The sequence below is a fragment of the Oncorhynchus clarkii genome, chromosome 19 (genome assembly GCF_045791955.1).
Source record: "Oncorhynchus clarkii lewisi isolate Uvic-CL-2024 chromosome 19, UVic_Ocla_1.0, whole genome shotgun sequence".
Taxonomy (NCBI): Eukaryota; Metazoa; Chordata; class Actinopteri; order Salmoniformes; family Salmonidae; genus Oncorhynchus; species Oncorhynchus clarkii.
Window position 1 is genome coordinate 15,806,077 of NC_092165.1, and position 25,847 is coordinate 15,831,923.

At 43.7% G+C, this 25,847-nt stretch overlaps 1 protein-coding gene and 1 long non-coding RNA gene across 3 annotated transcripts; both read right to left on the bottom strand.

The window, feature by feature from the left end:
- Nucleotides 1-2,454: 2,454 nt before the first annotated feature.
- Nucleotides 2,455-3,827, bottom strand: LOC139374844 (uncharacterized). Its single transcript, XR_011627737.1, has 3 exons — nt 3,208-3,827; nt 2,787-2,917; nt 2,455-2,586 (listed from the first exon to the last, which is right to left on the bottom strand). It is a non-coding gene; the product is annotated as an uncharacterized lncRNA (long non-coding RNA).
- A 3,757-nt stretch (nt 3,828-7,584) lies between these two features.
- On the bottom strand, nt 7,585-25,696 carry LOC139374828 (transcriptional repressor RHIT-like). Of its 2 annotated transcripts, none has more exons than XM_071115975.1 (7): nt 25,188-25,696; nt 22,126-22,256; nt 21,768-21,941; nt 18,218-18,382; nt 17,724-17,835; nt 16,887-17,008; nt 7,585-10,512 (listed from the first exon to the last, which is right to left on the bottom strand). In XM_071115975.1, the coding sequence occupies exons 1-7, from the start codon at nt 25,480-25,482 to the stop codon at nt 9,598-9,600; spliced, it is 1,914 nt and encodes a 637-aa protein (XP_070972076.1). In that variant the 5' UTR covers nt 25,483-25,696; the 3' UTR covers nt 7,585-9,597. The 2 variants fall into 2 exon arrangements, with proteins under 2 accessions (XP_070972076.1, XP_070972077.1); XM_071115976.1 differs by lacking the exon at nt 7,585-10,512 and adding an exon at nt 16,032-16,350.
- Nucleotides 25,697-25,847: the final 151 nt, after the last annotated feature.

The window sequence follows — 25,847 nt, forward strand, 5'->3', positions numbered from 1 at the left end:
AGCGGGGTGGAGATGTTGTTACCTACCCTCACCACCTGGGTGCGGCCCATCAGGAAGTCCAGGACCCAGTTGCACAGGGCGGGGTCGAGACCCAGGGTCTCGAGCTTAATGACGAGTTTGGAGGGTACTATGGTGTTAAATGCTGAGCTGTAGTCGATTAACAGCATTCTTACATAGGAATTCCTCTTGTCCAGATGGTTTAGGGCAGTGTGATTGCGATTGTGTCGTCTGTGGACCTATTGGGGCGGTAAGCACATTGGAGTGGGTCTAGGGTGTCAGGTAGGGTGGAGGTGATATGGTCCTTGACTAGTCTCTCAAAGCACTTCATGATTACGGAAGTGAATGCTACGGGGCAATAGTCATTTAGCTCAGTTACCTTAGCTTTCTTGGGAACAGGAACAATGGTGGCCCTCTTGAGGAACAGCAGACTGGGATAAGGTTTGATTGAATATGTCCGTAAACACACCAGCCCGCTGGTCTGCGCATGCTCGGAGGACGCGGCTGGGGATGCCGTCTGGGCCTGCAGCCTTGCGAGGGTTAACACGTTTAAGTGTTTTACTGATGTTGGCTGCAGTGAAGGAGAGCCCGCAGGTTTTGGTAGTAGGCCGTGTTGCAAACAGGATGCATATTGTGGAATATTTTTTATTCTGTACAGTCTTCCTTCTTTTCACTCTGTCAATTAGATTAGTATTGTGGAGTAACTACAATGTTATTGATCCATCCTCAATTTTCTCCTATCACAACTATTAAACTCTGTTTAAAAGTCATCATTGGCCTCATAGTGAAATCCCTGAGCAGTTTCCTTCCTCTCCGGCAACTGAGTAAGGAAGGACGCCTGTCTCTTTGTATTGATACAACATCCAAAGTGTAATTAATAACTTCACCATGCTCAAAGGGATATCCAATGTCTTCTAAATTTTTAACCAATCTTTGCAAGGCATTGAAAATCCTCCCTGGTCTTTGTGGTTGAATCTGTGTTTGAAATTCACTGCTCAATCTGAGGGACCTTACAGATAATTACATGTGTGGCGTACGAGATAAGAGATAAGATAGTCATTCAAAAATCATGTTAAACACTATTATTGTACACAGAGTGAGTCCATGCAACTTATGTGACATGTTAAGCACATTTTACTCCCAAAAGTATATAGGCTTGCCATAACAAAGGGGTTGAATACTTGACTCAAGACATTTCAGCTTTTCATTTATTTATTATTTGTAAAAAAAAATCTAAAAACATAATTCACTTTAACATTATGGGGTATTGCGTGTAGGCCAGTGAAAAACAATATATTTCATATATTTTAAATTCAGGCTGTAACACAACAAAACGTGGAAAAAGTCAAGGGGTGTGAATACTTTCTGAAGGCACTGTATGTCTTATATATCACAGTGTCTGGATGCAATATTTTACTCAGGAATATTCAACACTGAAATCTTTTACTCTCGTAATTCCAACTGCATCTGTGGATGTTTTCTGCTGACAACAATCACAATTCATCTTTGTCTTTAATGCAGGGTTTGACCTAAACATCAGAAGCTATCGAGTGGAATGGTTTCTTTCTATGTTCTAAAGTGGGATTGTTTTCTGCTGGTGTGTCCTTAGGTAGCTCTTCTCTAAGAACCTCTTCCTGCAGTGTGTACAGGCTTCTCTCCCCTGTGGACCTTCAGGCTCATGTTCAGCTGGTGATGTCGGGAGAATCCACCCTCTGGTGCCTCTTCAAGTGGTCCTGGCGGGAGAATCTCTCATCACACTGGGTACAGCTGAAGGGATTCTCCCCTGTGTGGACCCTCTGGTGGATCTCCACCTTCTGGAGGCAGCTGAAGCCTTTGTTACAGAATATACAGAGGAACCGTTTCTCTTTACTATTGCCTGATGTGGCTCCCCCTCCCCGTAATTTGGCCCTTGAGTTCAATACCTGATCGAAAAGGACGTTTGAATCGGAAGGCCCCATCGATGAGGAAACTGGGTCGCAGTCCCTGAACATGTGGAAAGGGGAGTGGATTGTGAATATTTGGATTTGTCTCTAAACTTTCCCTGTAATCTAAGAAATCTCTGCATTCCATGTAGGAGGAATGTCGCCTTCCCTGCCCTTTCCTATCTAGGCACCCTTCAGAGTATACACTACTACTGTACAGGTTCCAATTCCCTCTAGACAGATCAGTCTGTGTCTAAACCCAAGGATATGATGCCAGGGTCCATCTCTGTAGCATAAGAACAAGATGGATAATGGCTTCCAATGTCTAATGCATCACTATCCCCACAGTAATTAACTGTCCTCTGGCTCTGCTGAAATACCTGTAAATACTCTGAGCCAGGATCAGACCCAGCCTCTCTGGGTCTGATTTGTGGGAAGATCCGGTGTGTAAGAGCCTTTGTGTTACAGTTAAAGTCTTGGTGTACGTCTCTGACATGAGGACGGTGTTCGCCGTTCCACTGACGTTGCGCTGGGTCCTGGTGACGGTGGGGAGGTCCTCCATGGCTACAGGGGGCATCACTCCAGCCGCTGCTCTAGTCAATGTCTCTGTTGTGTCTTAGGTCCTCACCTTCAGTCCTCTCCTGCTTGAACCCAGGACCTGCAGCCTCTGCAGATTGACACGAGAGGTTATTATCTGTACATGATTTGAATTGGATGACAATGTCACTGGGAAGTCTCACAAGTACCCCTATGGCTGATAAATAAGGATGAACACGTAAGAAAATTAATAGCTGAGGGGAGCCTTTTTGAAATAAACAAGCCACATTTGATGTACAGTAATTTTCTATGTTACACTATGACACCAACCTCTATCACGATAACATGCTAGGTTGAGGTTCCACAACCCTCATCTATAGATATGGGTTGGTCATCTCTCCACATGCTGTGTCGCGCTGGCTTCACAAAGCTCCTGTAGCCTCAAGTGAGATGTCCTTCACCTAAAAAGGTTATTGGGGGGAAAGGAGGTGGTTCAATAATGTACTGTCCACGTAGCGTCGATTTTGACTAGGTAGGATGCAGCTAATGTCAGAAGTCACTTTTCGTATCAGGTTAGAGGACTTTAAGCAGCTTTGGATACTTAACGTAGCAGGTTACTATAATAATTAGGTTAATGTTAGGAAAAGTATTAGCTGAAATTTCAAAAGTCTCACTGACGAAACTTTTGACATTAGCGGCATGACATGCCTTCTAGACATGACCCACGGCATCGGCCTTCTGAAAAATGTACCTCTTGTCATTCATCTGTATCGGTCGACGATCTTGACTCTACTGGGACGACTGGCGAGGACGCGCTCTCGTGCCACCTTCATTTCTAGTAGCTGTAGTTTCCGCCGCAATCATGTTTTCTTTCTGGCTTGGAGTTATTTCCAAACTACACACTGCATAGTCGTCGTCTACGAATTTACAGATCTCAGCCACGGCTGAATTCGGTAGCAGCTCCATGATGGAGGCTATTTGAGTGTGAAAATCCATACAGTTAGCTAACGTTACCTAGATAACATCAAGTAAGTTCGGACTCCAACGCGATTTAAATTCTACATGGAGTGATGTGCAGTTTTGAGTTCCAGGATGTTAATAAAAGTCTAAATATCAACACAAATGCAACGTGGAAATTGTTATTGGTAATTGTTTACACAGATGTTATTGGTTGGCGGATAAATAAAAAGTCTATGCGCGCTGTTCTTTGAAATACGGTATTGTTTATTACGTTACACATCAAACCTATTCATGGGCCTTTCCGCATTTGAGGGAGAAAAAAAAGTATCGTCCGTGAACCGGAAACCGATAAGTGGTCTTCTTCTTTGAGGTTTAACCACGGTTGGCATCAAATACATGTTGCATTGCCGCCACCTACTAGACTGGAGGACAACTCACTTATACAGTTCGACAAAAACAACAACACTGAGTTACACATGGGATAAACCAGGGGTGTCAAAGTCAAATGGACGGAGGGCCAAATAAAAAAATCAGCTACAAGACGAGGGCCGGACTGTTCGAATGTTCATTGAAAATTTTTTAAATGACGCATATAGTCTAGTGAACCTAATTGAACCTACTGAAAACCTAACAAATATATTACAATATGATCAGATAAATAAAGCAATATTTTCTTATGGCTCTGTCAGTAATCTTTAATTTTCAACAGACACAAAAGACAAATTTCCTTTATATAAATATCCCCATAACATGAACATTAAATGAAAGAAACCGGTATTCAAGGCACCATCAGTAGACTATATTTTCTATTTTAGCAAAAGTGGGCTAAATTTACTTCAAAGAAAAAACAATAATAGCAATTTTCTATCATCCACTCAACTGAAATATTTTTAAAATATAATTGGATTGAAATACAAAAAAATAAAGTGCAAAAATCTATTAATCAAAAACAACACTTTGTTTAAGGAGAAGTAACATGCAGTGAAAACAAATATTAAATTTTAACTTTTAAACTTGAACTGAGTAAAAACTCTAAATATGTGATTGCACAGTAATGTTCACTTGTTTGAGGCTGAGGGTGATACTTGGTGGTGTCCCATCTTTTCCACAAGTTCATCAATGTTCGGGGTAAGGCTCTGAGCTGAAGAAATCCTCAGAATTGAGTGGAGGTGTTCAGCAGTAAGTCGACTTCTGTGTGATGTTTTGTTCAGGTTCATCAAAGAAAACAGTTGTTCACACAGGTATGTGCTGCCAAACATAGACAACGTTTGAGCTGCCTGGATGCGCAGCTGGGGCATTGTGCCGGGGAGGAAACGGGCAAACTCCGCAGCACCCACTGCCGCATATTTTTCCCTCAGTGCATCATTGCATTGGAGGTCAATCAACTCCATTTGGAGGTTTGGTGGTGAGCTTTCCACGTCAACAGCAAATGGGTTACCGAGCAGTTCCAACCTGCTTTTTTGTGCTTCAAAGTCAGCAAATCGGCGTCGAAAGTCAGTGGTAAGCATACCTATTTTATCAGCCAACTGTGTGCTCGGGAACGCACTGGTAGAGAGCTTCTCTTTCATGGTCTGGCAGCTGGGAAAGTGGCTCAAATTTTCTTTCCGCATCTGCGTCTCCCACAGAGTCAGTTTGGTTTTAAATGCCTTCACTGTACTGTACATATCAGAGATGACACGATCCCGACCCTGCAGCTGCAAGTTTATTGCATTCAGATGACTCGTAATGTCACACAGAAAAGCCATTTCACACAGAAACATTTCGTCTCGGAGTTGTGTTGTGTCTTTCCCTTTGCTGTCCAAGAATAGACAAATCTCCTCACGAAGCTCGAAACATCTTTGAAGCACCTTTCCCTGGCTTAGCCATCGCACCTCTGTGTGATAAGGCAAATCACCATGCTCCGTTTCTAACTCCGTCAGAAATGCCTTGAACTGGCGGTGATTCAAACCTTTGGCTCTGATAAAGTTAACTGTGCGCGTGATGATGCTCATTACATGCTCCATTTTCAAGGCTTTACCGCACAACGCTTCCTGGTGTATGATACAATGATAAGCTGTCAGCTCACCTGTCGCGTTTTCCTCTTGCATCTTTTCCCGTATCTTCGCCACCAGTCCGCTCCTGTGTCCACACATCGCAGGTGCTCCGTCGGTTGTCAAACCCACGAGTTTTTCCCAAGGCAGCTCCATCTCATTTACACATCTTGACACCTCTTCATACAAATCATGCCCCGTAGTTGTGCCATGCATAGGACGTAAAGCCAAAAACTCCTCTGTCACGCTTAGGCTGGAGTCCACTCCGCGGATGAAAATTGACAACTGGGCAATGTCAGAAATGTCGGTGCTCTCATCCACAGCCAAGGAATATGCAATAAAATCTTTTCCCTTTTTCACAAGCTGCTCTTTTAGATTGATGGACAACTGGTCTACTCTCTCGGCAATGGTGTTTCTGCTCAGACTCACATTTAAAAAGAGTTGCCTTTTTTCTGGGCAAACTTCGTCACAAACTTTAATCATGCAGTTTTTGATGAAATCCCCCTCCGTAAATGGCCGGGCTGATTTAGCGATCTCTTCTGCCAAAATAAAACTGGCCTTGACAGCAGCCTGGCCTTGTGATTTGGCTTTTTTGAACAGAGCCTGTCGAGATTTGAGGCCTCGTTTTAATTCCTCTGCCTTTTGTAGCCTTTGTTCCATGTCCATATTCTTGTTTTTGTCCGCGTGTTTCGTTTCATAATGTCGTCTCAGATTATACTCTTTCAGTACCGCCACACTTTCTCCACACAGAAGACACACAGGTTTTCCAGCTACCTTCGTGAACATATACTCCGACTCCCACCTTGTTTGAAACCCCCGGTTCTCAGTATCCACCTTCCGTTTTGCCATTTTTGATGGGTATCTGAAAGTTAATTTTACTGTGATGCTGACGACTGCTGTGCCAATAAATATTGAAATGAAGCAGCCTACTGCTCGGTGCGTCACCTTTGCATTGTGGGAAATGTAGTATTGGTGCGTGTAAAAGATCTGCGGGCTGCCGGCTTGCTGCGGGCCGGTTCTAATAATAAATCAAGATCATCCCAGGGGCCGTAAAAAACCTTCTTGCGGGCCGGATGTGGCCCGCGGGCCTTGACTCTGACATATGTGGGATAAACAAACGTACAGTCAATAACACAATATAAAAATGAAAGGATGGGACACCACCACTTAACACACCCTGTAACTCTTCTGATGTCAAATCTCGCACACACAACTACCTCTCTGCAGCTGCCACCACAACCTGAATTTGAGACTTATGTTCCATCCCTGCAGTACAGCTGATAATCATTGCTATAAATGCAAAAAAACAACAACATATTACTGAAACATATCACTTGTTGGTTTATTCTTCTGTACTGGTACAGATCCACTATTCACACCACTGCTCTCTTTTTCCCTCCATTCCTCCTCCTACGTCTCCATATGATAATACTGCACTTCTTCTGACATAGATGTTGTTCTTGCCTTGTGCCTTGTCAAGGGACACCATTTAACCGGCTGTCACAATCTCCGGACAATCAGCACGAACCCCTCGGGGTGTAGCGCTCAACAGTGTATCCCACTTATAAAGCAGCTGCTTCGTCTTGATGTTATTCTTTATCAAAGCTACCGCAACGCTTTTCCATTTCAAACAAGCGCGCCCTTCCAACCACCATCCACCCGGGTGCGCCTTCCGTCCTAGGATAAGTGGTCGAGGACATATGAATTCGTTAGTAGTCGAAAGGAAGTGTCCTCCCCTCCTTGATAGTCTTTTTGAAATCTACCATGCAACCTTTGAATCAGCTTTTGTTTTGTTGGTGGAGAAAAGCATGCAGATGTTTAAAAACAAATATGCTACTTATGTTTTATCTTGCACAACTAACTTAATTATCACTTTACACATCTATTTTGGGATCCAGCCCTAAACATTATTTGCCTCATGATCCGCAAATACGGAGAAGCAGTCTCATTTCATTCAAGCGCATTTTCGTCCACATTACCTCTCCTCGATTACCTTTGAACTTATTCAAAAGGAGGCCGGAGGAGAGAGGACACAGGATTTGCTCAAAACCAATTGAGAAAAGGCCATGATCAGTATCTTTCATGCTCAGAGCAGACTTGTATAGAACAATTACCGTAAATGACCTAAAGAGAATGGTTGGCTGGATCCAATCGGTGGCAAGGATAGACACTTATAGGTTCGAAGGATGCCAAGGAGACTAAGTTGAATTTTAATTCTAAATGATAAACAAGCAAATACAAAATCAATACATGAAAGGATAACATGATTTCTCATTTATTAACAGATTTGCTCACCTACAGTGGGGCAAAAAAGTATTTAGTCAGCCACCAATTGTGCAAGTTCTCCCACTTAAAAAGATGAGAGGCCTGTAATTTTCATCATAGGTACACTTCAACTATGACAGACAAAATGAGAAAAAAAATCCAGAAAATCACATTGTAGGATTTTTTATGAATTTATTTGCACATTATGGTGGAAAATAAGTATTTGGTCAATACCAAAAGTTTATCTCAATACTTTGTTATATACCCTTTGTTGGCAATGACAGAGGAAACGTTTTCTGTAATTCTTCACAAGGTTTTCACACACTGTTGCTGGTATTTTGGCCCATTCCTCCATGCAGATCTCCTCTAGAGCAGTGATGTTTTGGGGCTGTTGCTGGGCAACACGGACTTTCAACTCCCTCCAAAGATTTTGTTATGGGGTTGAGATCTGGAGACTGGCTAGGCCACTCCAGGACCTTGAAATGCTTCTTACGAAGCCACTCCTTCGTTGCCCGGGCGGTGTGTTTGGGATCATTGTCATGCTGAAAGACCCAGCCACGTTTCATCTTCAATGCCCTTGCTGATGGAAGGAGGTTTTCACTCAAAATCTCACGATACATGGCCCCATTCATTCTTTCCTTTACACGGATCAGTCGTCCTGGTCCCTTTGCAGAAAAACAGCCCCAAAGCATGATGTTTCCACCCCCATGTTTCTAAGTAGGTATGGTGTTCTTTGGATGCAACTCAGCATTCTTTGTCGTCCAAACACAACGAGTTGAGTTTTTACCAAAAAGTTCTATTTTGGTTTCATCTGACCATATGACATTCTCCCAATCTTCTTCTGGATCATCCAAATGCTCTCTAGCAAACTTCAGACGGGCCTGGACATGTACTGGCTTAAGCAGGGGGACACGTCTGGCACTGCAGGATTTGAGTCCCTGGCGGCGTAGTGTGTTACTGATGGTAGGCTTTGTTACTTTGGTCCCAGCTCTCTGCAGGTCATTCACTAGGTCCCCCCGTGTGGTTCTGGGATTTTTGCTCGCCGTTCTTGTGATCATTTTGACCCCACGGGGTGAGATCTTGCGTGGAGCCCCAGATCGAGGGAGATTATCAGTGGTCTTGTATGTCTTCCATTTCCTAATAATTGCTCCCACAGTTGATTTCTTCAAACCAAGCTGCTTACCTATTGCAGATTCAGTCTTCCCAGCCTGGTGCAGGTCAACAATTTTGTTTCTGGTGTCCTTTGACAGCTCTTTGGTCTTGGCCATAGTGGAGTTTGGAGTGTGACTGTTTGAGGTTGTGGACAGGTGTCTTCTTTACTGATAACAAGTTCAAACAGGTGCCATTAATACAGGTAACGAGTGGAGGACAGAGGAGCCCCTTAAAGAAGAAGTTACAGGTCTGTGAGAGCCAGAAATCTTGCTTGTTTGTAGGTGACCAAATACTTATTTTCCACCATAATTTGCAAATAAATTCATAAAAAATCCTACAATGTGATTTTCTGGATTTTTTTTCTCATTTTGTCTGTCATAGTTGAAGAGTACCTATGATGAAAATTACAGGCCTCTCATCCTTTTAAGTGGGAGAACTTGCACAATTGGTGGCTGACTAAATACTTTTTTGCCCCACTGTATTTCTTTGTACAAAACAAACTATTGTTCAATCCTGGTAGTTAATTGCACTCACCTGGTGTCCTAGGTCTGAATTAGTCCCTTATTAGGAGAAGATGAAGACCAGAAGGGTTTTGGCCCTCCAGGACTGACATTGAACAGCGCTGAAGGATTTAGTAATCCAAAAAACCCTCTAACCCCAAGACACTTCACATGATAACCATGTCAGCTAAAGAATGGTTCCCAGATATCCTGTGTACATCTCAAGCCACACTACTATGATTTCTCCCCATTGTGGACACTTCTATGTTTGATAAGGTTACTCTGGAAGGAGAAGCTCTTGTAACACAGCTTGCACATAAATGGCCTCTCCTTGGTGTGAACAGTCTGGTGCTGCTTCACATAGTTTGCATGAGCGAAGCGCTTCCCACATGTGGGGCAGGCGTACGGCTTGTCTGCGTCCGTCTTAATGCTCGGCCTCCCACGTTGTGACCCAATGACACCAGATGAGGTGGAAGCAGGAGCCAATTTAGAGCTACCTCCTTGACCTCTAGCCATTGTTTGGGTGTTGTTGTGTGCTGTGTTATAGGCTAGGTACCTCTCATGGTGACCGCTCATCCTGACCCTGTCTGCATTCGTGGGGTTACCACGAGGCAGCTGAGGAAGGCTAGACCCAGGTCCAGGCCTTCTATGAACCCAGTCACCAGGCATTAGACGAGAACCTGAAGGAGACAGACTTCCTGATCGACTACTGCCAGGGGGGTCTACCACCACTCTCGGTGAAAGCTGAAGCCCAGTGTGACCTGCTCTGTTCATCATGGATACTGTGGTGTTTGTATCATAGACCCTCCTGTTCCTATCTCTATCAGCCCCAGGCCCCACTCCATCCCTGCACTGAGACTGTGAAGAGAAGGGTCTGGGCTGCAGACTGGATCCCTGACTGGAGCCTCTGTCTCTCTGATGACCACCAGGACTGAGGTTGTTCAGTCCACCTGTCCACTGGTTGTGTTCTGTGTGGTGGTGGAGTCTCTTAACCTCACGTTTGGGTCCTGGTTCCGACTCAGAAAGGAAGAGTGAAGGCTCCTGGTCCAGGATCCTGATCCGGAGCCAGGGTTTGTGATCAGCCTCTTCAGAGGTCCACTCTCTCCCACCAGTAACACTGGATATCAGCAGGTCTTCTTCGACTGCAGACTGCAAAAAAAGATTGTGCAGAAAAGTGTAAAGGTTTATATAATAAACTCTGCTGTACACACAGAAACATTACATGATATTATAAACTGTTAACCACAGTCAAGCCCATCTCTAATACTGTGATATAAGTACCTAACAATATGGAGCCATTGGAGTTTATTATTAAAACAATTGCATATGTGTTGATTTAAGAATGAAGTATGTTTTGGTTCGACTGAGTTTCCCTCAGTCCCTAAAAATACAAATTAAAAAATCAAGTCAGCAGTGTCAATTTTGTATTTCATTTCAACAAAATAGCCATATGCTCACATTACTTCAAAGTTAAGTACTTTTATCGCACAAAACGATACGTGGCAAGTAAAATATACACTGCTCAAAAAAATAAAGGGAACACTAAAATAACACATCCTAGATCTGAATGAATGAAATATTCTTATTAAATACTTTTTTCTTTACATAGTTGAATGTGCTGACAACTAAATCACACAAGAATTATCAATGGAAATCAAATGTATCAACCCATGGAGGTCTGGATTTGGAGTCACACTCAAAATTAAAGTGGAAAACCACACTACAGGCTGATCCAACTTTGATGTAATTTCCTTAAAACAAGTCAAAATGAGGCTCAGTAGTGTGTGTGGCCTCCACGTGCCTGTATGACCTCCCTACAACGCTTGGGCATGCTCCTGATGAGGTGGCAGATGGTCTCCTGAGGGATCTCCTCCCAGACCTGGACTAAAGCATCCGCCAACTCCTGGACAGTCTGTGGTGCAACGTGGCGTTGGTGGATGGAGCGAGACATGATGTCCCAGATGTGCTCAATTGGATTCAGGTCTGGGGAATGGGCGGGCCAGTCCATAGCATCAATGCCTTCCTCTTGCAGGAACTGCTGACACACTCCAGCCACATGAGGTCTAGCATTGTCATGCATTAGGAGGAACCCAGGGCCAACCACACCAGCATATGGTCTCACAAGGGGTCTGAGGATCTCATCTCGGTACCTAATGGCAGTCAGGCTACCTCTGGCGAGCACATGGAGGGCTGTGCGGCCCCCCCCACACCATGACTGACCCACCGCCAAACCGGTCATGTTGGAGGATGTTGCAGGCAGCAGAACGTTCTCCACGGCGTCTCCAGACTCTGTCACGTCTGTCACATGTGCTCAGTGTGAACCTGCTTTCATCTGTGAAGGGCACAGGGCACCAGTGGCGAATTTGCCAATATTATTTCTCTGGCAAATGCCAAACGTCCTGCACGGTGTAAGCACAACCCCCACCTGTGGACGTCGGGCCCTCATACCACCCTCATGGAGTCTGTTTCTGAACGTTTGAGCAGACACATGCACATTTGTGGCCTGCTGAAGGTCATTTTGCAGGGCTCTGGCAGTGCTCCTCCTTGCACAAAGGCGGAGGTAGCGGTCCTGCTGCAGGGTTGTCATCATCTCCTGATATACTGGCCTGTCTCCTGGTAGCGCCTCCATGCTCTGGACACTACGCTGACAGAGACAGCAAACCTTCTTGCCACAGCTCGCATTGATGTTCCATCCTGGATGAGCTGCACTACCTGAGCCACTTGTGTGGCTTGTAGACTCCGTCTCATGCTACAACTAGAGTGAAAGCACCGCCAGCATTCAAAAGTGACCAAAACATCAGCCAGGAAGCATAGGAACTGAGAAGGGGTCTGTGGTCACCACCTGCAGAACCACTCCTTTATTGGGGGTGTCTTGCTAATTGCCTATAATTTCCACCTGTTGTCTATTCCATTTGCACAACAGCATGTCAAATTTATTGTCAATCAGTGTTGCTTCCTAAATGGACAGTTTGATTTCACAGAAGTGTGATTGACTTGGAGTTACATTGTGTTGTTTAAGTGTTCCATGTATTTTTTTGAGCAATGTATTTTCTCACTATGTTAATGTGACCAGGTAGAAGTTTGGGGTCAGACCCTGCCCTAGCTGGTACGGGAAGGTTAAAGGTAAACAGTATGGCAGACGGCAGTCTCTCTTACTTGGTCAACACTGTCCAAGCTTTGCTAACAGCGGGTTATTCAAGCAGTGTTGCGTGCAGTTAGACAAGAGCTACAACCGAGAGATGGGGATATAGTGTTTGTGTGAGAACCTGCGTTGCTGTGTTGAAGAACTGTTTTGGACATTACATTGACTATTGTAATGTAAATGAAATAAATGGCATGCGCCATTTCTCTCAAAAGGGAAGACTGATAGCAAGTGTGTGTAACCAGCCCTTTTGAGTCCTTCCTTGTGGGTTACAGATAAGAAACGGTATGTTACTTCTGCTGATTGTATTGATTTTTGTAAAAGCTCACTGGTAGGGATTGTCAACCGTTTGTCTGCCGACAGTGCCTCTGAACAGTGTCGACAGTCAATTATATTTTGTATTCACACAGCAAAGACCTTGATGTCGTCTGCCACTCAGCCTTGTTACAATTCTCCAAATCAGAAGGTGGCAGTAGCATTGCTTGGTAACGGATGTCCCGTCTGTGTTAAGTTATGGTCTAGATTCCAATGTTTGCTAACTAGCTGTGCTAATGTTGATGTTTGTTGTTTGTTGTAGAAAGCCCTTGTTGATACTAGCCGGACGGCCACAACTAGATAACTACCTCATAAAATATATATATATTTTTTATTCACTCTCCATAATCCCATACTACCAGTACCAGCCCATGGCCAAATGTTTAAATACAGTGCCTTGCGAAAGTATTCGGCCCCCTTGAACTTTGCGACCTTTTGCCACATTTCAGGCTTCAAACATAAATATATAAAACTGTATTTTTTTGTGAAGAATCAACAACAAGTGGGACACAATCATGAAGTGGAACGACATTTATTGGATATTTCAAACTTTTTTAACAAATCAAAAACTGAAAAATTGGGCGTGCAAAATTATTCAGCCCCCTTAAGTTAATACTTTGTAGCGCCACCTTTTGCTGCGATTACAGCTGTAAGTCGCTTGGGGTATGTCTCTATCAGTTTTGCACATCGAGAGACTGACATTTTTTCCCATTCCTCCTTGCAAAACAGCTCGAGCTCAGTGAGGTTGGATGGAGAGCATTTGTGAACAGCAGTTTTCAGTTCTTTCCACAGATTCTCGATTGGATTCAGGTCTGGACTTTGACTTGGCCATTCTAACACCTGGATATGTTTATTTTTGAACCATTCCATTGTAGATTTTGCTTTATGTTTTGGATCATTGTCTTGTTGGAAGACAAATCTCCGTCCCAGTCTCAGGTCTTTTGCAGACTCCATCAGGTTTTCTTCCAGAATGGTCCTGTATTTGGCTCCATCCATCTTCCCATCAATTTTAACCATCTTCCCTGTCCCTGCTGAAGAAAAGCAGGCCCAAACCATGATGCTGCCACCACCATGTTTGACAGTGGGGATGGTGTGTTCAGCTGTGTTACTTTTACGCCAAACATAACATTTTGCATTGTTGCCAAAAAGTTCAATTTTGGTTTCATCTGACCAGAGCACCTTCTTCCACATGTTTGGTGTGTCTCCCAGGTGGCTTGTGGCAAACTTTAAACAACACTTTTTATGGATATCTTTAAGAAATGGCTTTCTTCTTGCCACTCTTCCATAAAGGCCAGATTTGTGCAATATACGACTGATTGTTGTCCTATGGACAGAGTCTCCCACCTCAGCTGTAGTTCTCTGCAGTTCATCCAGAGTGATCATGGGCCTCTTGGCTGCATCTCTGATCAGTCTTCTCCTTGTATGAGCTGAAAGTTTAGAGGGACGGCCAGGTCTTGGTAGATTTGCAGTGGTCTGATACTCCTTCCATTTCAATATTATCGCTTGCACAGTGCTCCTTGGGATGTTTAAAGCTTGGGAAATCTTTTTGTATCCAAATCTGGCTTTAAACTTCTTCACAACAGTATCTCGGACCTGCCTGGTGTGTTCCTTGTTCTTCATGATGCTCTCTGCGCATTTAACGGACCTCTGAGACTATCACAGTGCAGGTGCATTTATAGGGAGACTTGATTACACACAGGTGGATTGTATTTATCATCATTAGTCATTTAGGTCAAGATTGGATCATTCAGAGATCCTCACTGAACTTCTGGAGAGAGTTTGCTGCACTGAAAGTAAAGGGGCTGAATAATTTTGCACGTCCAATTTTTCAGTTTTTGATTTGTTAAAAAAGTTTGAAATATCCAATAAATGTCGTTCCACTTCATGATTGTGTCCCACTTGTTGTTGATTCTTCACAAAAAAATACAGTTTTATATCTTTATGTTTGAAGCCTGAAATGTGGCAAAAGGTCGCAAAGTTCAAGGGGGCCGAATACTTTTGCAAGGCACTGTATCTAGTTAACGTTAGCATATTCGCAAGCTAGCACAACATGGCTAGCTAAGGACACTGCACTAACACAGGCAGCTGTTTCATGGAAACTAATCCATTGTGATTGAATTATGTCAATACTGGCTACATCACGCAAAGCTGCCACAACTGTCAGTGAGAGTGTCCATGGATTGAGTCTTTGAATGAAGAGATTGAGATACAACTGTCCTGTTTGAGTGTTTTTCTGCAGCGAACTGATAAGACGAGCGACCCAGGGATGTGTGTGCTTTGGGGGACCTTTAACAGAATGTGACTGGCAGAACGGGCGTTGTATGTGGAGAATGAGACCTGCAGTAGATATCTCAGATAGGGGGGAGTGAGGCCTAAGAGGGTTTTATAAATAAGCATAAACCGCATTGCGTCTGTGCACTTAGCCAGCTACCATCCTATAGCTTACATTGCATATGAAGTCTGGCTCATGACATTTAACCATGGATGTACAGAGAATGTGCCATATTTTCTTCCCCCTTTTGTTGTCACACATTTTAGCTCCCCCAGTTCGTGCTCTCGGATTGGCTCAAAGTCAAGTTGTTGGCCAATGACAAGCATCACAATTTTACAAGTAGAAACCGCAGGTTCGTCGCTACCGGGTCGGCATACAGCAGGTAACGCTTTTGTTCTAGCAAGAGGAGGAAAGGCCTCCCACTGTGATAAGTACCCATCGGAAGTGTTCTCAGTGCGTTTCATGCTTAACCAATTGCATTTCCATCTTTAAATCATGCATTGTAGCCATGCTGTATTTCTTACATTGTGTTCTGTTTTTGGTTTCAGATTTGGCCTTTGTCAGTTTCTTAGACCTGAATAACTAACTATATGAGCTATAATAGCGACTAGAACTCTATATGAATGAAGCATTTTACCAAATCATGTGAACCTGATTTGCTCTTCTGTCGTAATAAACTAGTTTTATACGAAGGGAAACTAGTCTGTGCCTCTAAACGAGGGACAACCTGAGTACATTCTTGATATTACGTAAACCTTTTTGTACCTTTGCTTTAATAAAATACCATTTAGAATCCTTTGGAAAATATTTAACATTATACACATCTTTATGTCATCTTTACTTTATGTCAAGTAAAAATGACACTTAATAAGTGAAGCATTCATACAGACACAATCACACCAACTCTACCTCATCATATACATTCTTTCCTCAGTTCACCTCATCCAGTTCCCTATACATCCACAAGCAACAGAATTAACTACAAGAGTAACTAGTACTACATTACTATACATGGGCCGTGTGCATTTTCTGCTGGTGTATCCTGAGGTAGCTCCTCTCTGAGAACCTCTTCCCGCAGTGTGAACAGCCCCTCTCCCGTGTGGACCTTCGGTTGCTTCTTCAGCTGGTGCTGGCAGGAGACCCTCTTCGCACACTGGGGTGCAGCTGTAGGATTTCTCCCCTGCCACATCAGGACGAGTGTGAAACACTGGCAGCTGAAAGGTTTAGCCCCTGTGTGCATCCCCTGGTGGATCTCCACCTGTTTGGGGAAACCGAAGGCTTTCCCACAGAATGAACACGCTTCTCTTTGCCACCGGAGCTACTGACAGCGTTACTACTACTGTAATTTGTCAATGGGCTTGTGTAGCCATTTAGTGTTGAGGCACTGGCATTGTCTGAGGTCTGGTTTAACATTAGGAGAGTGTGAGGAGGACGAAGGCCAGGGAGTGTCTGTGTTGTCACAGGATCCATGTTCCAGTTGATAGATCCTATAGAAGGCAGGCTGAAGGCAGCACCTGTTAGGGGGTTAACCTGAGGCCCAATCTGTCTCTCTGAATCACAACTATAGGAGCAGGACGGAGCATCGCTAGCAGAGTCTGTATCTGTTCTCTCCCGCCGCATACAGACACCTCCCCGCCCCTGCAGACCAAATCTACCCCTCGCCCTGGTCTCAGCCAGTCTGTTGTCACGGAGTCTAAGATCGGTTGTTGTTTTGTGTTTGACTGTCTATTTCTGGTTGTGGTTAACAGTGTTGTTCCCCAGCCCAGAGTTGAGGACACTGTCCCATCCACTGACCTCCACTATGTCGCCTCTGGTCCTGACCTGCTCAGTGATGTTGTCCCCTGGGCTCTTGGCTGCACCGGTCTGGGAATCCAAGCTGGCCGCCCAGTCTCCTCTACTAGCCTCCAACCAACCACCTGCAGGAAGAGGTTAGAAATTACACTTTACAAACATGACAGGGAAAACTCACTTTAGGTTTAGCCCCTGTGTGCATCCCCTGGTGGATCTCCACCTGTTTGGGGAAACTGAAGGCTTTCCCACAGAACGAACAGGGGAAGCGCTTCTCTTTGCCACCGGATCTACTGATAGCGTCTCTACTACTGTCATTTGTCAATGGGCTTGTGTAGCCATTTAGTGTTGAGGCACTGGCTTTGTCTGAGGTCTGGTTTAACAGTCAATTAAGAGTCAATTAACTGGTCAAGTTCAGACATTATAATGTGTGTTTTTGTATGTAAAAATACGTTATATTGATTTAATTTTATGAATGAGGAGAGCCAGGCGCATCACTATTCCTTTTGAAAATCTATTACTGTATGTAGACTATATGCATTGTTTTATTTAACCTTTATTTAACTAGGCAAGTCAGTTAAGAACAAATTCTTATTTACAATGACGGCCTAGGAACAGTGGATTAACTGCCTTGTTCAGGGGCATAATGACAGATGTCAGCTCAGGGATTCGAATCAGGGATTCGATCCACCAACCTTTCGGTTACTGGCCCAACGCTCTAACCACTAGGCTACCTGCCGCCCAGAGAAGAGAAGGTCCCTCCAGCACTGATGAGGGATGAGCCTTGCATAGAAGCGATGCCACCTGTCGGAAAACAATGTGCTATATGTATTTCTCCCTTACCTTGCTCCCCCATATTTAGTCCACTCAGCAGGTTAATGCTCTCTGGTTCGTCCTCTATTGTCTCCTCTTTGACTACCAGCAGATCAAGCTTCCCATCCTCCATGTCTACTGACTGTAAGAGATACAGAGTGAGAGGATGTTGGATCAAGAAATCTGATATGAGCATCCTGCTTTGGAGCATCTTCTGATTGGGCAATGAGGGATTGATATGAGTACTATGCAACTTTTAGTTCATTTGATACAATGCAAACATATTAATTGATTTGATTAATTTACTCTTTAATGGTTTGATAATTCAAAGGCATAGTTGCACATTTAACACAGAATTCATAAAGACCTGGCCCCGTACCCACAAAGAGTGCTGATCTAAGATCTTTCCATATAGTCTTATTCATTATGATCTACAAGGCAAAACTGATCCTAGAACAGTCCTCCTACTCTGAGAGTCTACTCTGACCTAATATAATTCAGACAGTAGTTTACAGTGGGCTCACCTCAGGAAGACTGTGTGTGGTCCTGTGCTGCTCAGCTGGTTCCTCTGTGGGTTCAGGAGGAGGTGTAGTCTGGTTGTCCTCCATGACCATGGTCCCCTCAATGTTCCCCAGACCCTCCTCACACCCCTCCTCCTTCACCAGCAGCACCTCTGGACCCTCCTCCTCCTGGAAGAGACAGGTGATACAGATTACACAGACATACACTCCCTCAGGCAAGTACACACAGATAAACACACTTTCAACATGGAGTGTTTATCCCTCCCCACTATGTTTGAGTCCTATACTGTAGTCAGTGACTTCATTGTTGTTAAACCCATCATGGTGGACATAAATATGATGTGGGCAAAAATAAGTCAGCTATGATAAGTCAAAAGTCATCAGACAAATCTGACTAAACTATTTTGACGTGTACAGTAGGTGTTTTTTAGTGTGTGGGTATGTGTAGCTATATTTAGTGTATATTGGTTATAAAGCCCTTTCAGTGTATGAAGAATAGGGTGAGATCAGATGTGATGTATCCTAACGAGTCTCAAGGAAAGTCTTGGAATTAAAAGTCCCATTTTGTGTTTATTAAACAAACAGGTTTTAAATACACCATATGAAAACCACACATACGCGTTTGAACAAAAAAAATCTGCATGAAGTTGATGAACTGCATTCTTTTTCTCATTAAAGGTATTCTGGGATAAAAAGTAGTTGAATGGAAGTAATGTAATAGGCATTTGTGAACATCATATAGTCTACACAGTACAAACACAATATGTAACATACTTTTTATGCTATACTGTTTGTCATTTTACCTTTACATGTTTATGTCATTTAGCAGACACTCTTATCCAGAGCGACTTACAGGAGAAATTAGAAATTGCTCAAGGGCAGAGACAGATTTCACACCTAGTCTACTCAGGGAATCGAACCAGCCACCTTTCGGTTACTGGCCCAAAGCGTTTAACCGCCAGGCTACCTGCTGCCCTCTAAATATGACTTATATATTCCACAATGTCTGGGCCTTGCATTTCAACACACTTAGTTGTTGTGGAAATTGACCCACTACTGCGGTTTACTTTGTGCAGCTACAGTGCCTTCGGAAAGTATTCAGACCCCTTGATCTTTTCCACATTTTGTTAAGTCACAGCCTTATTCTAAAATGGACTAAATAAATACAAATTCTCAGTAATCTACAAATAATACCCCCTAATGACAATGTTTTTAAATAATACCTTACTTACATTAGTATTCAGACTATTTGCTATGAGACTCAAAATTGAGCTCAGGTGCATCCTGTTTCCATTGATCATCTTTGAGATGTTTCTACAACTTGATTGGAGTCCACCTGTAGTAAATGCAATTGATTGGACATGATTTGGAAAGGCACAGACCTGTCTATATAAGGTTCCACAGTTGACAGTGCATATCAGAACAAAAACCAAGCCATAGAGCTCCGAGACAGGCACAGATCTGGGGAAGAGACCCAAAAAATGTCTACAGCATTGAAGGTCCCCAAGAACACAATGGCCTCCATCATTATTAAATGGAAGAAGTTTGGAACCATCAAGACTCTTCCTAGGCCTGGACGCCCGGCCAAACTGAACAATCGGTGGGGGAGGGCCTTGGTCAGGGAGGTGACCAAGAACCCGATGGTCACTCTGACAGAGCTCCAGAGTTCCTCTGTGGAGATGGTTGTCCATCTGGAAGGTTCTCCCATCTCTGCAGCACTCCACCAATCAGGCCTTTATGATAGAGTGGCCAGACGGAAGCCACTCCTTAGTAAAAGGCACATGACAGCCCGCTTGGAGTTTGCCAAAAGGCACCTAAAGACTCTCAGACCATGAGAAACAAAGATTCTCTGGTCTGATGAAACCAAGACTCAACTCTTTGGCCTGAATGCCAAGTGTCATGTCTGGAGGAGACTTGGCACCATCCCTACGGTGAAGCATGGTGGTGGCAGCATCATATTGTGTTGTTCTTTTTTCAGCGGCTGGGACTGGGAGATTAGTCAGGATCAAGGCAAAGATGAATGGAGCACAGAGAGGTTATTGATGAAAACCTGCTCCAGAGCGGAAGGTTCACCTTCCAACAGTACAAGTCTCTGAATGTCTGAGTGGCCCAGCCAGAGCCCGGACTTGAACCCGATCGAACATCTCTGTAGAGAACTGAAAATAGCTGTGCAGCAACACTCCCCATCCAACCTGACAGAGCTTGCGGGGATCTGCAGAGAAGAATGGGAGAACTCCCAAAATACAGGTGTGGCAAGCTTGTAGGGTCATACCCAGACTTGACGCTGTAATTGCTGCCAAAGGTGCTTCAACAAAGTACTGAGTAAAGGGTCTGAATACTTATGTAAATGTAAATGTCATTTTTGTTTTTATTTTTAATAAATTAGCAAAAATGTCTAAACCTGTTTTTGCTTTGTCATTATGGGGTATTGTGTGTAGATTGATGAGGGGGAAAAAACAATTTAATAAATTTCAGAATTTTTTGAAAAAGTCAAGGGGTCTGAATACTTTCCGAAGGCACTGTACATCATCTTGCCGAGTCTACCTTTAATACAGGGTTTGATCTAAACGTCAGAAGCTATCGAGTGGAATGATTACTTTCTATGTTATAGAGTGGAATGGTTTTTCTGCAGGTGTATCTTGAGGTAGCTCCTCTCTGAAAACCTTTTCCCGCAGTGCGTACAGGCAAACGGCCTCTCTCCCGTGTGGATCTTCAGGTGCATCTTCAGATGGTCCTGGCGGGAGAACCTCTTCTCACACTGGGGACAGTTGTAGGGTTTCTCCCCTGTGTGGACCCTCTGGTGCCTCTTCAGGGTGCCAGCTTCGGTGAAGCGCATGTGACACTGGGTACAGCTGAACCGTTTCTCTTTACTATTGCCTGATGTGGCTCCCCCTCCCTGAGCCTGGGCTCTAGCCCTGTCATTTGAGTTCAAAACCTGATGGAAAAGGACGTGGCTATGTAAATCGGAAGGGCCCATTGATGTGGACACTGGGTCGTGATCCCTGAACAAGTGTAAAGGAGAGTGGGTCGTGACATTTGGATTTGTCTCTAAGCTTTCCCTGTAATCTAAGAAATCTCTGCCCTGTGAGTGTCCATCTCCTAGGTTACCATCTGCATTCCATGTGGGAGGAACATCACCCTCCAATTTCATAGTCACTTCATCAACGACTAGACCCTCCCCTTTCTTATCAAGGCACCCTTCAGAGTATACACTACTACTGTAACGGTTCCAGTCCCCTCTAGACAGATCAGTCTGTATCTCTAAACCCAAGGGCATGTTGCCAGGGTCTAGCTCTGTAGAGTAAGAACACGACGGATCATCACTGCCAGCGTCTAAAGATTCACCAAGCCCACTTGAATGAACCATCCTCAGGCTTTGGTGAAATACAGGTAAATAGTCTGAGCTGGGGGCAGGAGGAACCCCCAGTCTCCGCGCCCCCAGTCTCTCTGATTCTGATCTGTGGTCAGATCCTGTGTGTAAGAGCCTGTGTGTTTCAGTTAAAGTCTTGGTGTCTGTCGCTGACTTGAGAACGGCGTTCTGCGTTCCACTGACCTCCGTGATGCTGTGTCGGGTCCTGGGCTGTGCTGGGGCGGTGGTGGGGTTCTCCGTGGCTACAGGGGGCGCTTCAGATCCTCCAGTCTGGTTGTCTCTGCTGTGCCGTGGGTTCTTCTCTCCTTCAGTCCTCTCCTGCTTGACTCCAGAACCTGCAGCCTCTGCAGCTGCAGACTGACAAGAAAAGAGGAGGTTATTATCGGTACAACGGTTGAATTGGATAAGAATGTCGTAAGGAAGTCTCATAAACTCCCATATGGCAGATAAATGAGGACGTACATGTAAGCAAGTGAATAGCTGGCGACACATTTGATTTAAAAAGTAACTGTCATTTTTAATGCAACACTATTCCACTGACCTCTATCACGATAATGTGCTGGGTTGAGGTTCCACTCCCCTCATCAACAGTGATTGGTTGGTCATCTCTCCATGTGCTGTGTCCTGCTGGCTTCACAAAGCTCCTGTGGCCTTCAGTGAGATGTCCTTCACCTGAGAGAGTGATTGGGGGAAAATAGGTGGTTAGGTTAGCTACTATCTGCTCCAAGGTATAGACCCCTTTCTGTGTTTGCAATTTGGTTGCAGAACTCGCGGGAGTTAGACGAAAGTCCATACCTTTTCATTTTGGGGAGATTTCTATTCTTCAATAGCTCTTCAACAAAGTGTGCCAAGCCTGCCCCAAAAAGTGGATTTTTCTCCATCCTCCCAATATTCATGACACACTTTCTCTAGGAGCTAGTCTGGGTACCAGTCTTTGTAGCTAACATTCCACTCCTGTCATTTTCCAAAGCTTTTGGGCAATCTCAACATTTATTATGCAGCCGGACAGCGGCTGTCCTCTATCGAGCAAAACTATTGTACCACACGGAGGGAGCTACTGGCAGTAGTGGAGTTTACTACACACTTTCGACAATTCCTGCTCGGAAGACCTTTCATCGTGCGAACCGACCACAGCAGTCTTCGGTGGCTCATAAGGATGAAGGAACCAGAAGGTCAACTGGCGAGGTGGCTCGAGAAGCTTGGGGAGTATAACTTCAAGGTCATACATCCAGGATGCCACCGCAAATGCTGACGTCCTGTCCAGGAGGCCCTGCTGCCAGACTTGCCCCTGCACTTACGTTTCAGTTACTTACGTTTCAGGTACCAGGAAGTGCAGTCTGACCACGGCCCCAGTATAGCCGATTTACGCTGTGGAAGATACTTCTGTGGAGCGCCGCTCAGTGGGGGTAGGATAAGACCCCAGCCTACACTCCCTGGAGATTCTGGAGCTGCCTTCGATGTGGAGTCGGGTCATCGGGACAGTGAAGATGAAACGTTGCGCAAGTCGTGCATATCCACTGGCCTCGCGCTCTTCCAACCTCTCTCTATTCCTCTTATAGCTCCTGAACTAGTTGCCTATCCCAAATGTGTCCCAGAGGTAGATGTATAGTTTGGTCACTTATTGAGCAACTCAAAAATATATCTTTCTATATATCTATATCTATGTTAAGGGATTTTTATCAATAATGACTAAATTATGTATACATTTCAATCAGAACTATACTAAACAGAATACTATTATGTTACTGTATGGATGTATGAATCTTATAATCATAGTACTGAATATAGTGTGTGTAATTATAATCAAGAATTAGAACAAAGATGTTCTGTTCCTTGTTAGAAACGAATGGAGCTATCGTCAGACTGGCTGGAATGCTGTGTTCCTTACGAGACATCCTGTCTCTACACAGGGAGGGGAGAGACCTTGGGCTGGTAGTAAATTATCTAACAGGTGGTGGACGATGTGGGAAGGCTTGTGAACTATACTGCCATTGTATTAGAGTGGAGGAGGGACAGTTTAAAACCTATGACGTCATTTTTAGTTTATAACCTGTTGTAAACTGTACCATGATCAGTACTCTCGAGAATAAACGCTATTGAATGATTTTGAGACTGGCCTCTGTCCATTTTATGCAAATAAGTATCTTACAAATTCTTAGGAATGGGCAGAGTGTTTAATTGAATTGGTTAATAATGATATAGGAATCTAATTCCTTTAACAATCTACAATACCAGTCAAACGTTTGGACACACCTACACATTCCAGGGTTTTTATTTATTTAGACTATTTTCTACATTGTAGAAAAATAGTGAAGACAAACTATGAAATAACACACATGTAGTGACCCAAAAAATATGAGATTCTTCAAAGTAGCCATCCTTTGTCTTAATATCTTTGCACACTCTTGGCAACTTTTGACTGGTACTGTATATTTGAGGAAAGAAGCACCTTGCTCTTGCTTGCTGGATATAAAATAGGTTACAGCATTCACACAGTGAACTGGCGGGGAGATTTGAATGGCGAGAGCTTCTCTGGTGTGATGTGATCACATTGGCTTGTTATAAAGATGCAACAATGGGGAATCCTCTCTTCTCCAGGCACCCAATGTTTATGTTTACAATAAAATGTATTACATTAGAATGCCCAATGTTTCTAATGAAATGTATTGAAAATTAAATACAGAAATCTCATTTACATAAGTTCACACCCCTGAGTCAATACATATTATCACCTTTGGCAGTGATTACAGCTGTGAGTGTTTCTGGGTAAGTCTCTAAGAGCATTGCACACCTGGATTGTACAATATTTGCATTGGAAAACATCCCTGGACTTTGTGGTTGAATCTGTGTTTGAAATTCACTGCTCAACTGAGGGACCTTACAATAATCAGTATGTATGGGGTACAGAGAGGAGGTAGTCATTAAAAAACCATGTTGAACACTAATTGCACACAGAGTGAGTCCATGCAACTTATGTGACTTGACAAGAACATTTTTACTCCTGAACTTATTTAGGCTTGCAAAGGGGTTGAATGCTTATTGAGTCAAGACATTTCAGCTTTTCATTTTTAATTCATTTCAACGAAACAAAATCCTCTTTGACAGTATGGGGTATTGTGTGTGTGGGCCAGTGACACAATCTCTATATAATAAATGTTAAATTCAGGCTGTAACAAAACCAAATGTGGAAATAGTCAAGGGATGTGAATACTTTCTGAGGGCACTAATAGCTGAACAGTGAATGCTATTGAAGAGCTATTGAAGACTGAAATCCGAAAATAATAAATAATAATTCAACAACGAAAAAAGGGGTGGATTTTTCTCCATCCTCTGATTCAGAATATAGTATTTTCTTAGTTATGGCACGCTTTGTTTAATCCGAAATCGTATTATCTCATGCTTGGTAGCTATTGACGAGAGAGAACCAAATATACACCGAATACCCAATATAAAACTAATTTGACCTGGTCAGTTTGACAGACTAGAATTGGCAAGGATATAAACTAACACTTAACTTCTTGCAAGACATCCAAGTAATCACATCAGAGGAATTATTGCATACTATCCAAACACATGCGCAGAGGGGAATGGTTCAAAATGTACCTCTTGTCATTCCTCTGTATCGGTCGAGGATCTTGACACTTCTGGGACGACTGCCGAGGACGCGCTCTCGCATTGTCCTCTCTGCGCGCTCCCGTGCCACCTTCAGTTCGAGTAGCTGTAGTTTCCTTCGCAATCCCCTGTTTTCTTTCTGGCTTTGAGTTATTTCCAAACGACACACTGCATAGTCGTCGTCTACGAGTTTACAGATCTCTGCTACGGCTGCATTCGCTAACACCTCCATGATGGAGGCTATTTGCGTGTGAAAAACCATAACGTTGCCATTACAGTTAGCCATTGTTAGATAACCTTAGCAGCTAGTTAGCGTTACCTTAATAACGCATATCAACCAAGTCCTGTCTCTAACGCGAATTAAAGACTGCCTGTGGTAAGTATGTTTTGCTATGAAATTTAAATTGTCTTTAAGTTAATAAATGTCGAAATAAGAACTATAAAATCGCTAAGGCGTTCTTGGTCACTGTTCACTTCCGTTTACTTATTTTTCTTCGTGTGGTTTTACGGCAGACTAGACGTGTTGTTGTGTATTGCCGCCTGATACAGGTCGGAGAGTGAATTGCACATTTCGTTTACAAAAAAGTATTGCATAACCACCCAACAAATACAGTGCCTTCAGAAAGTATTCACACCCCTTGACTTTTTCCA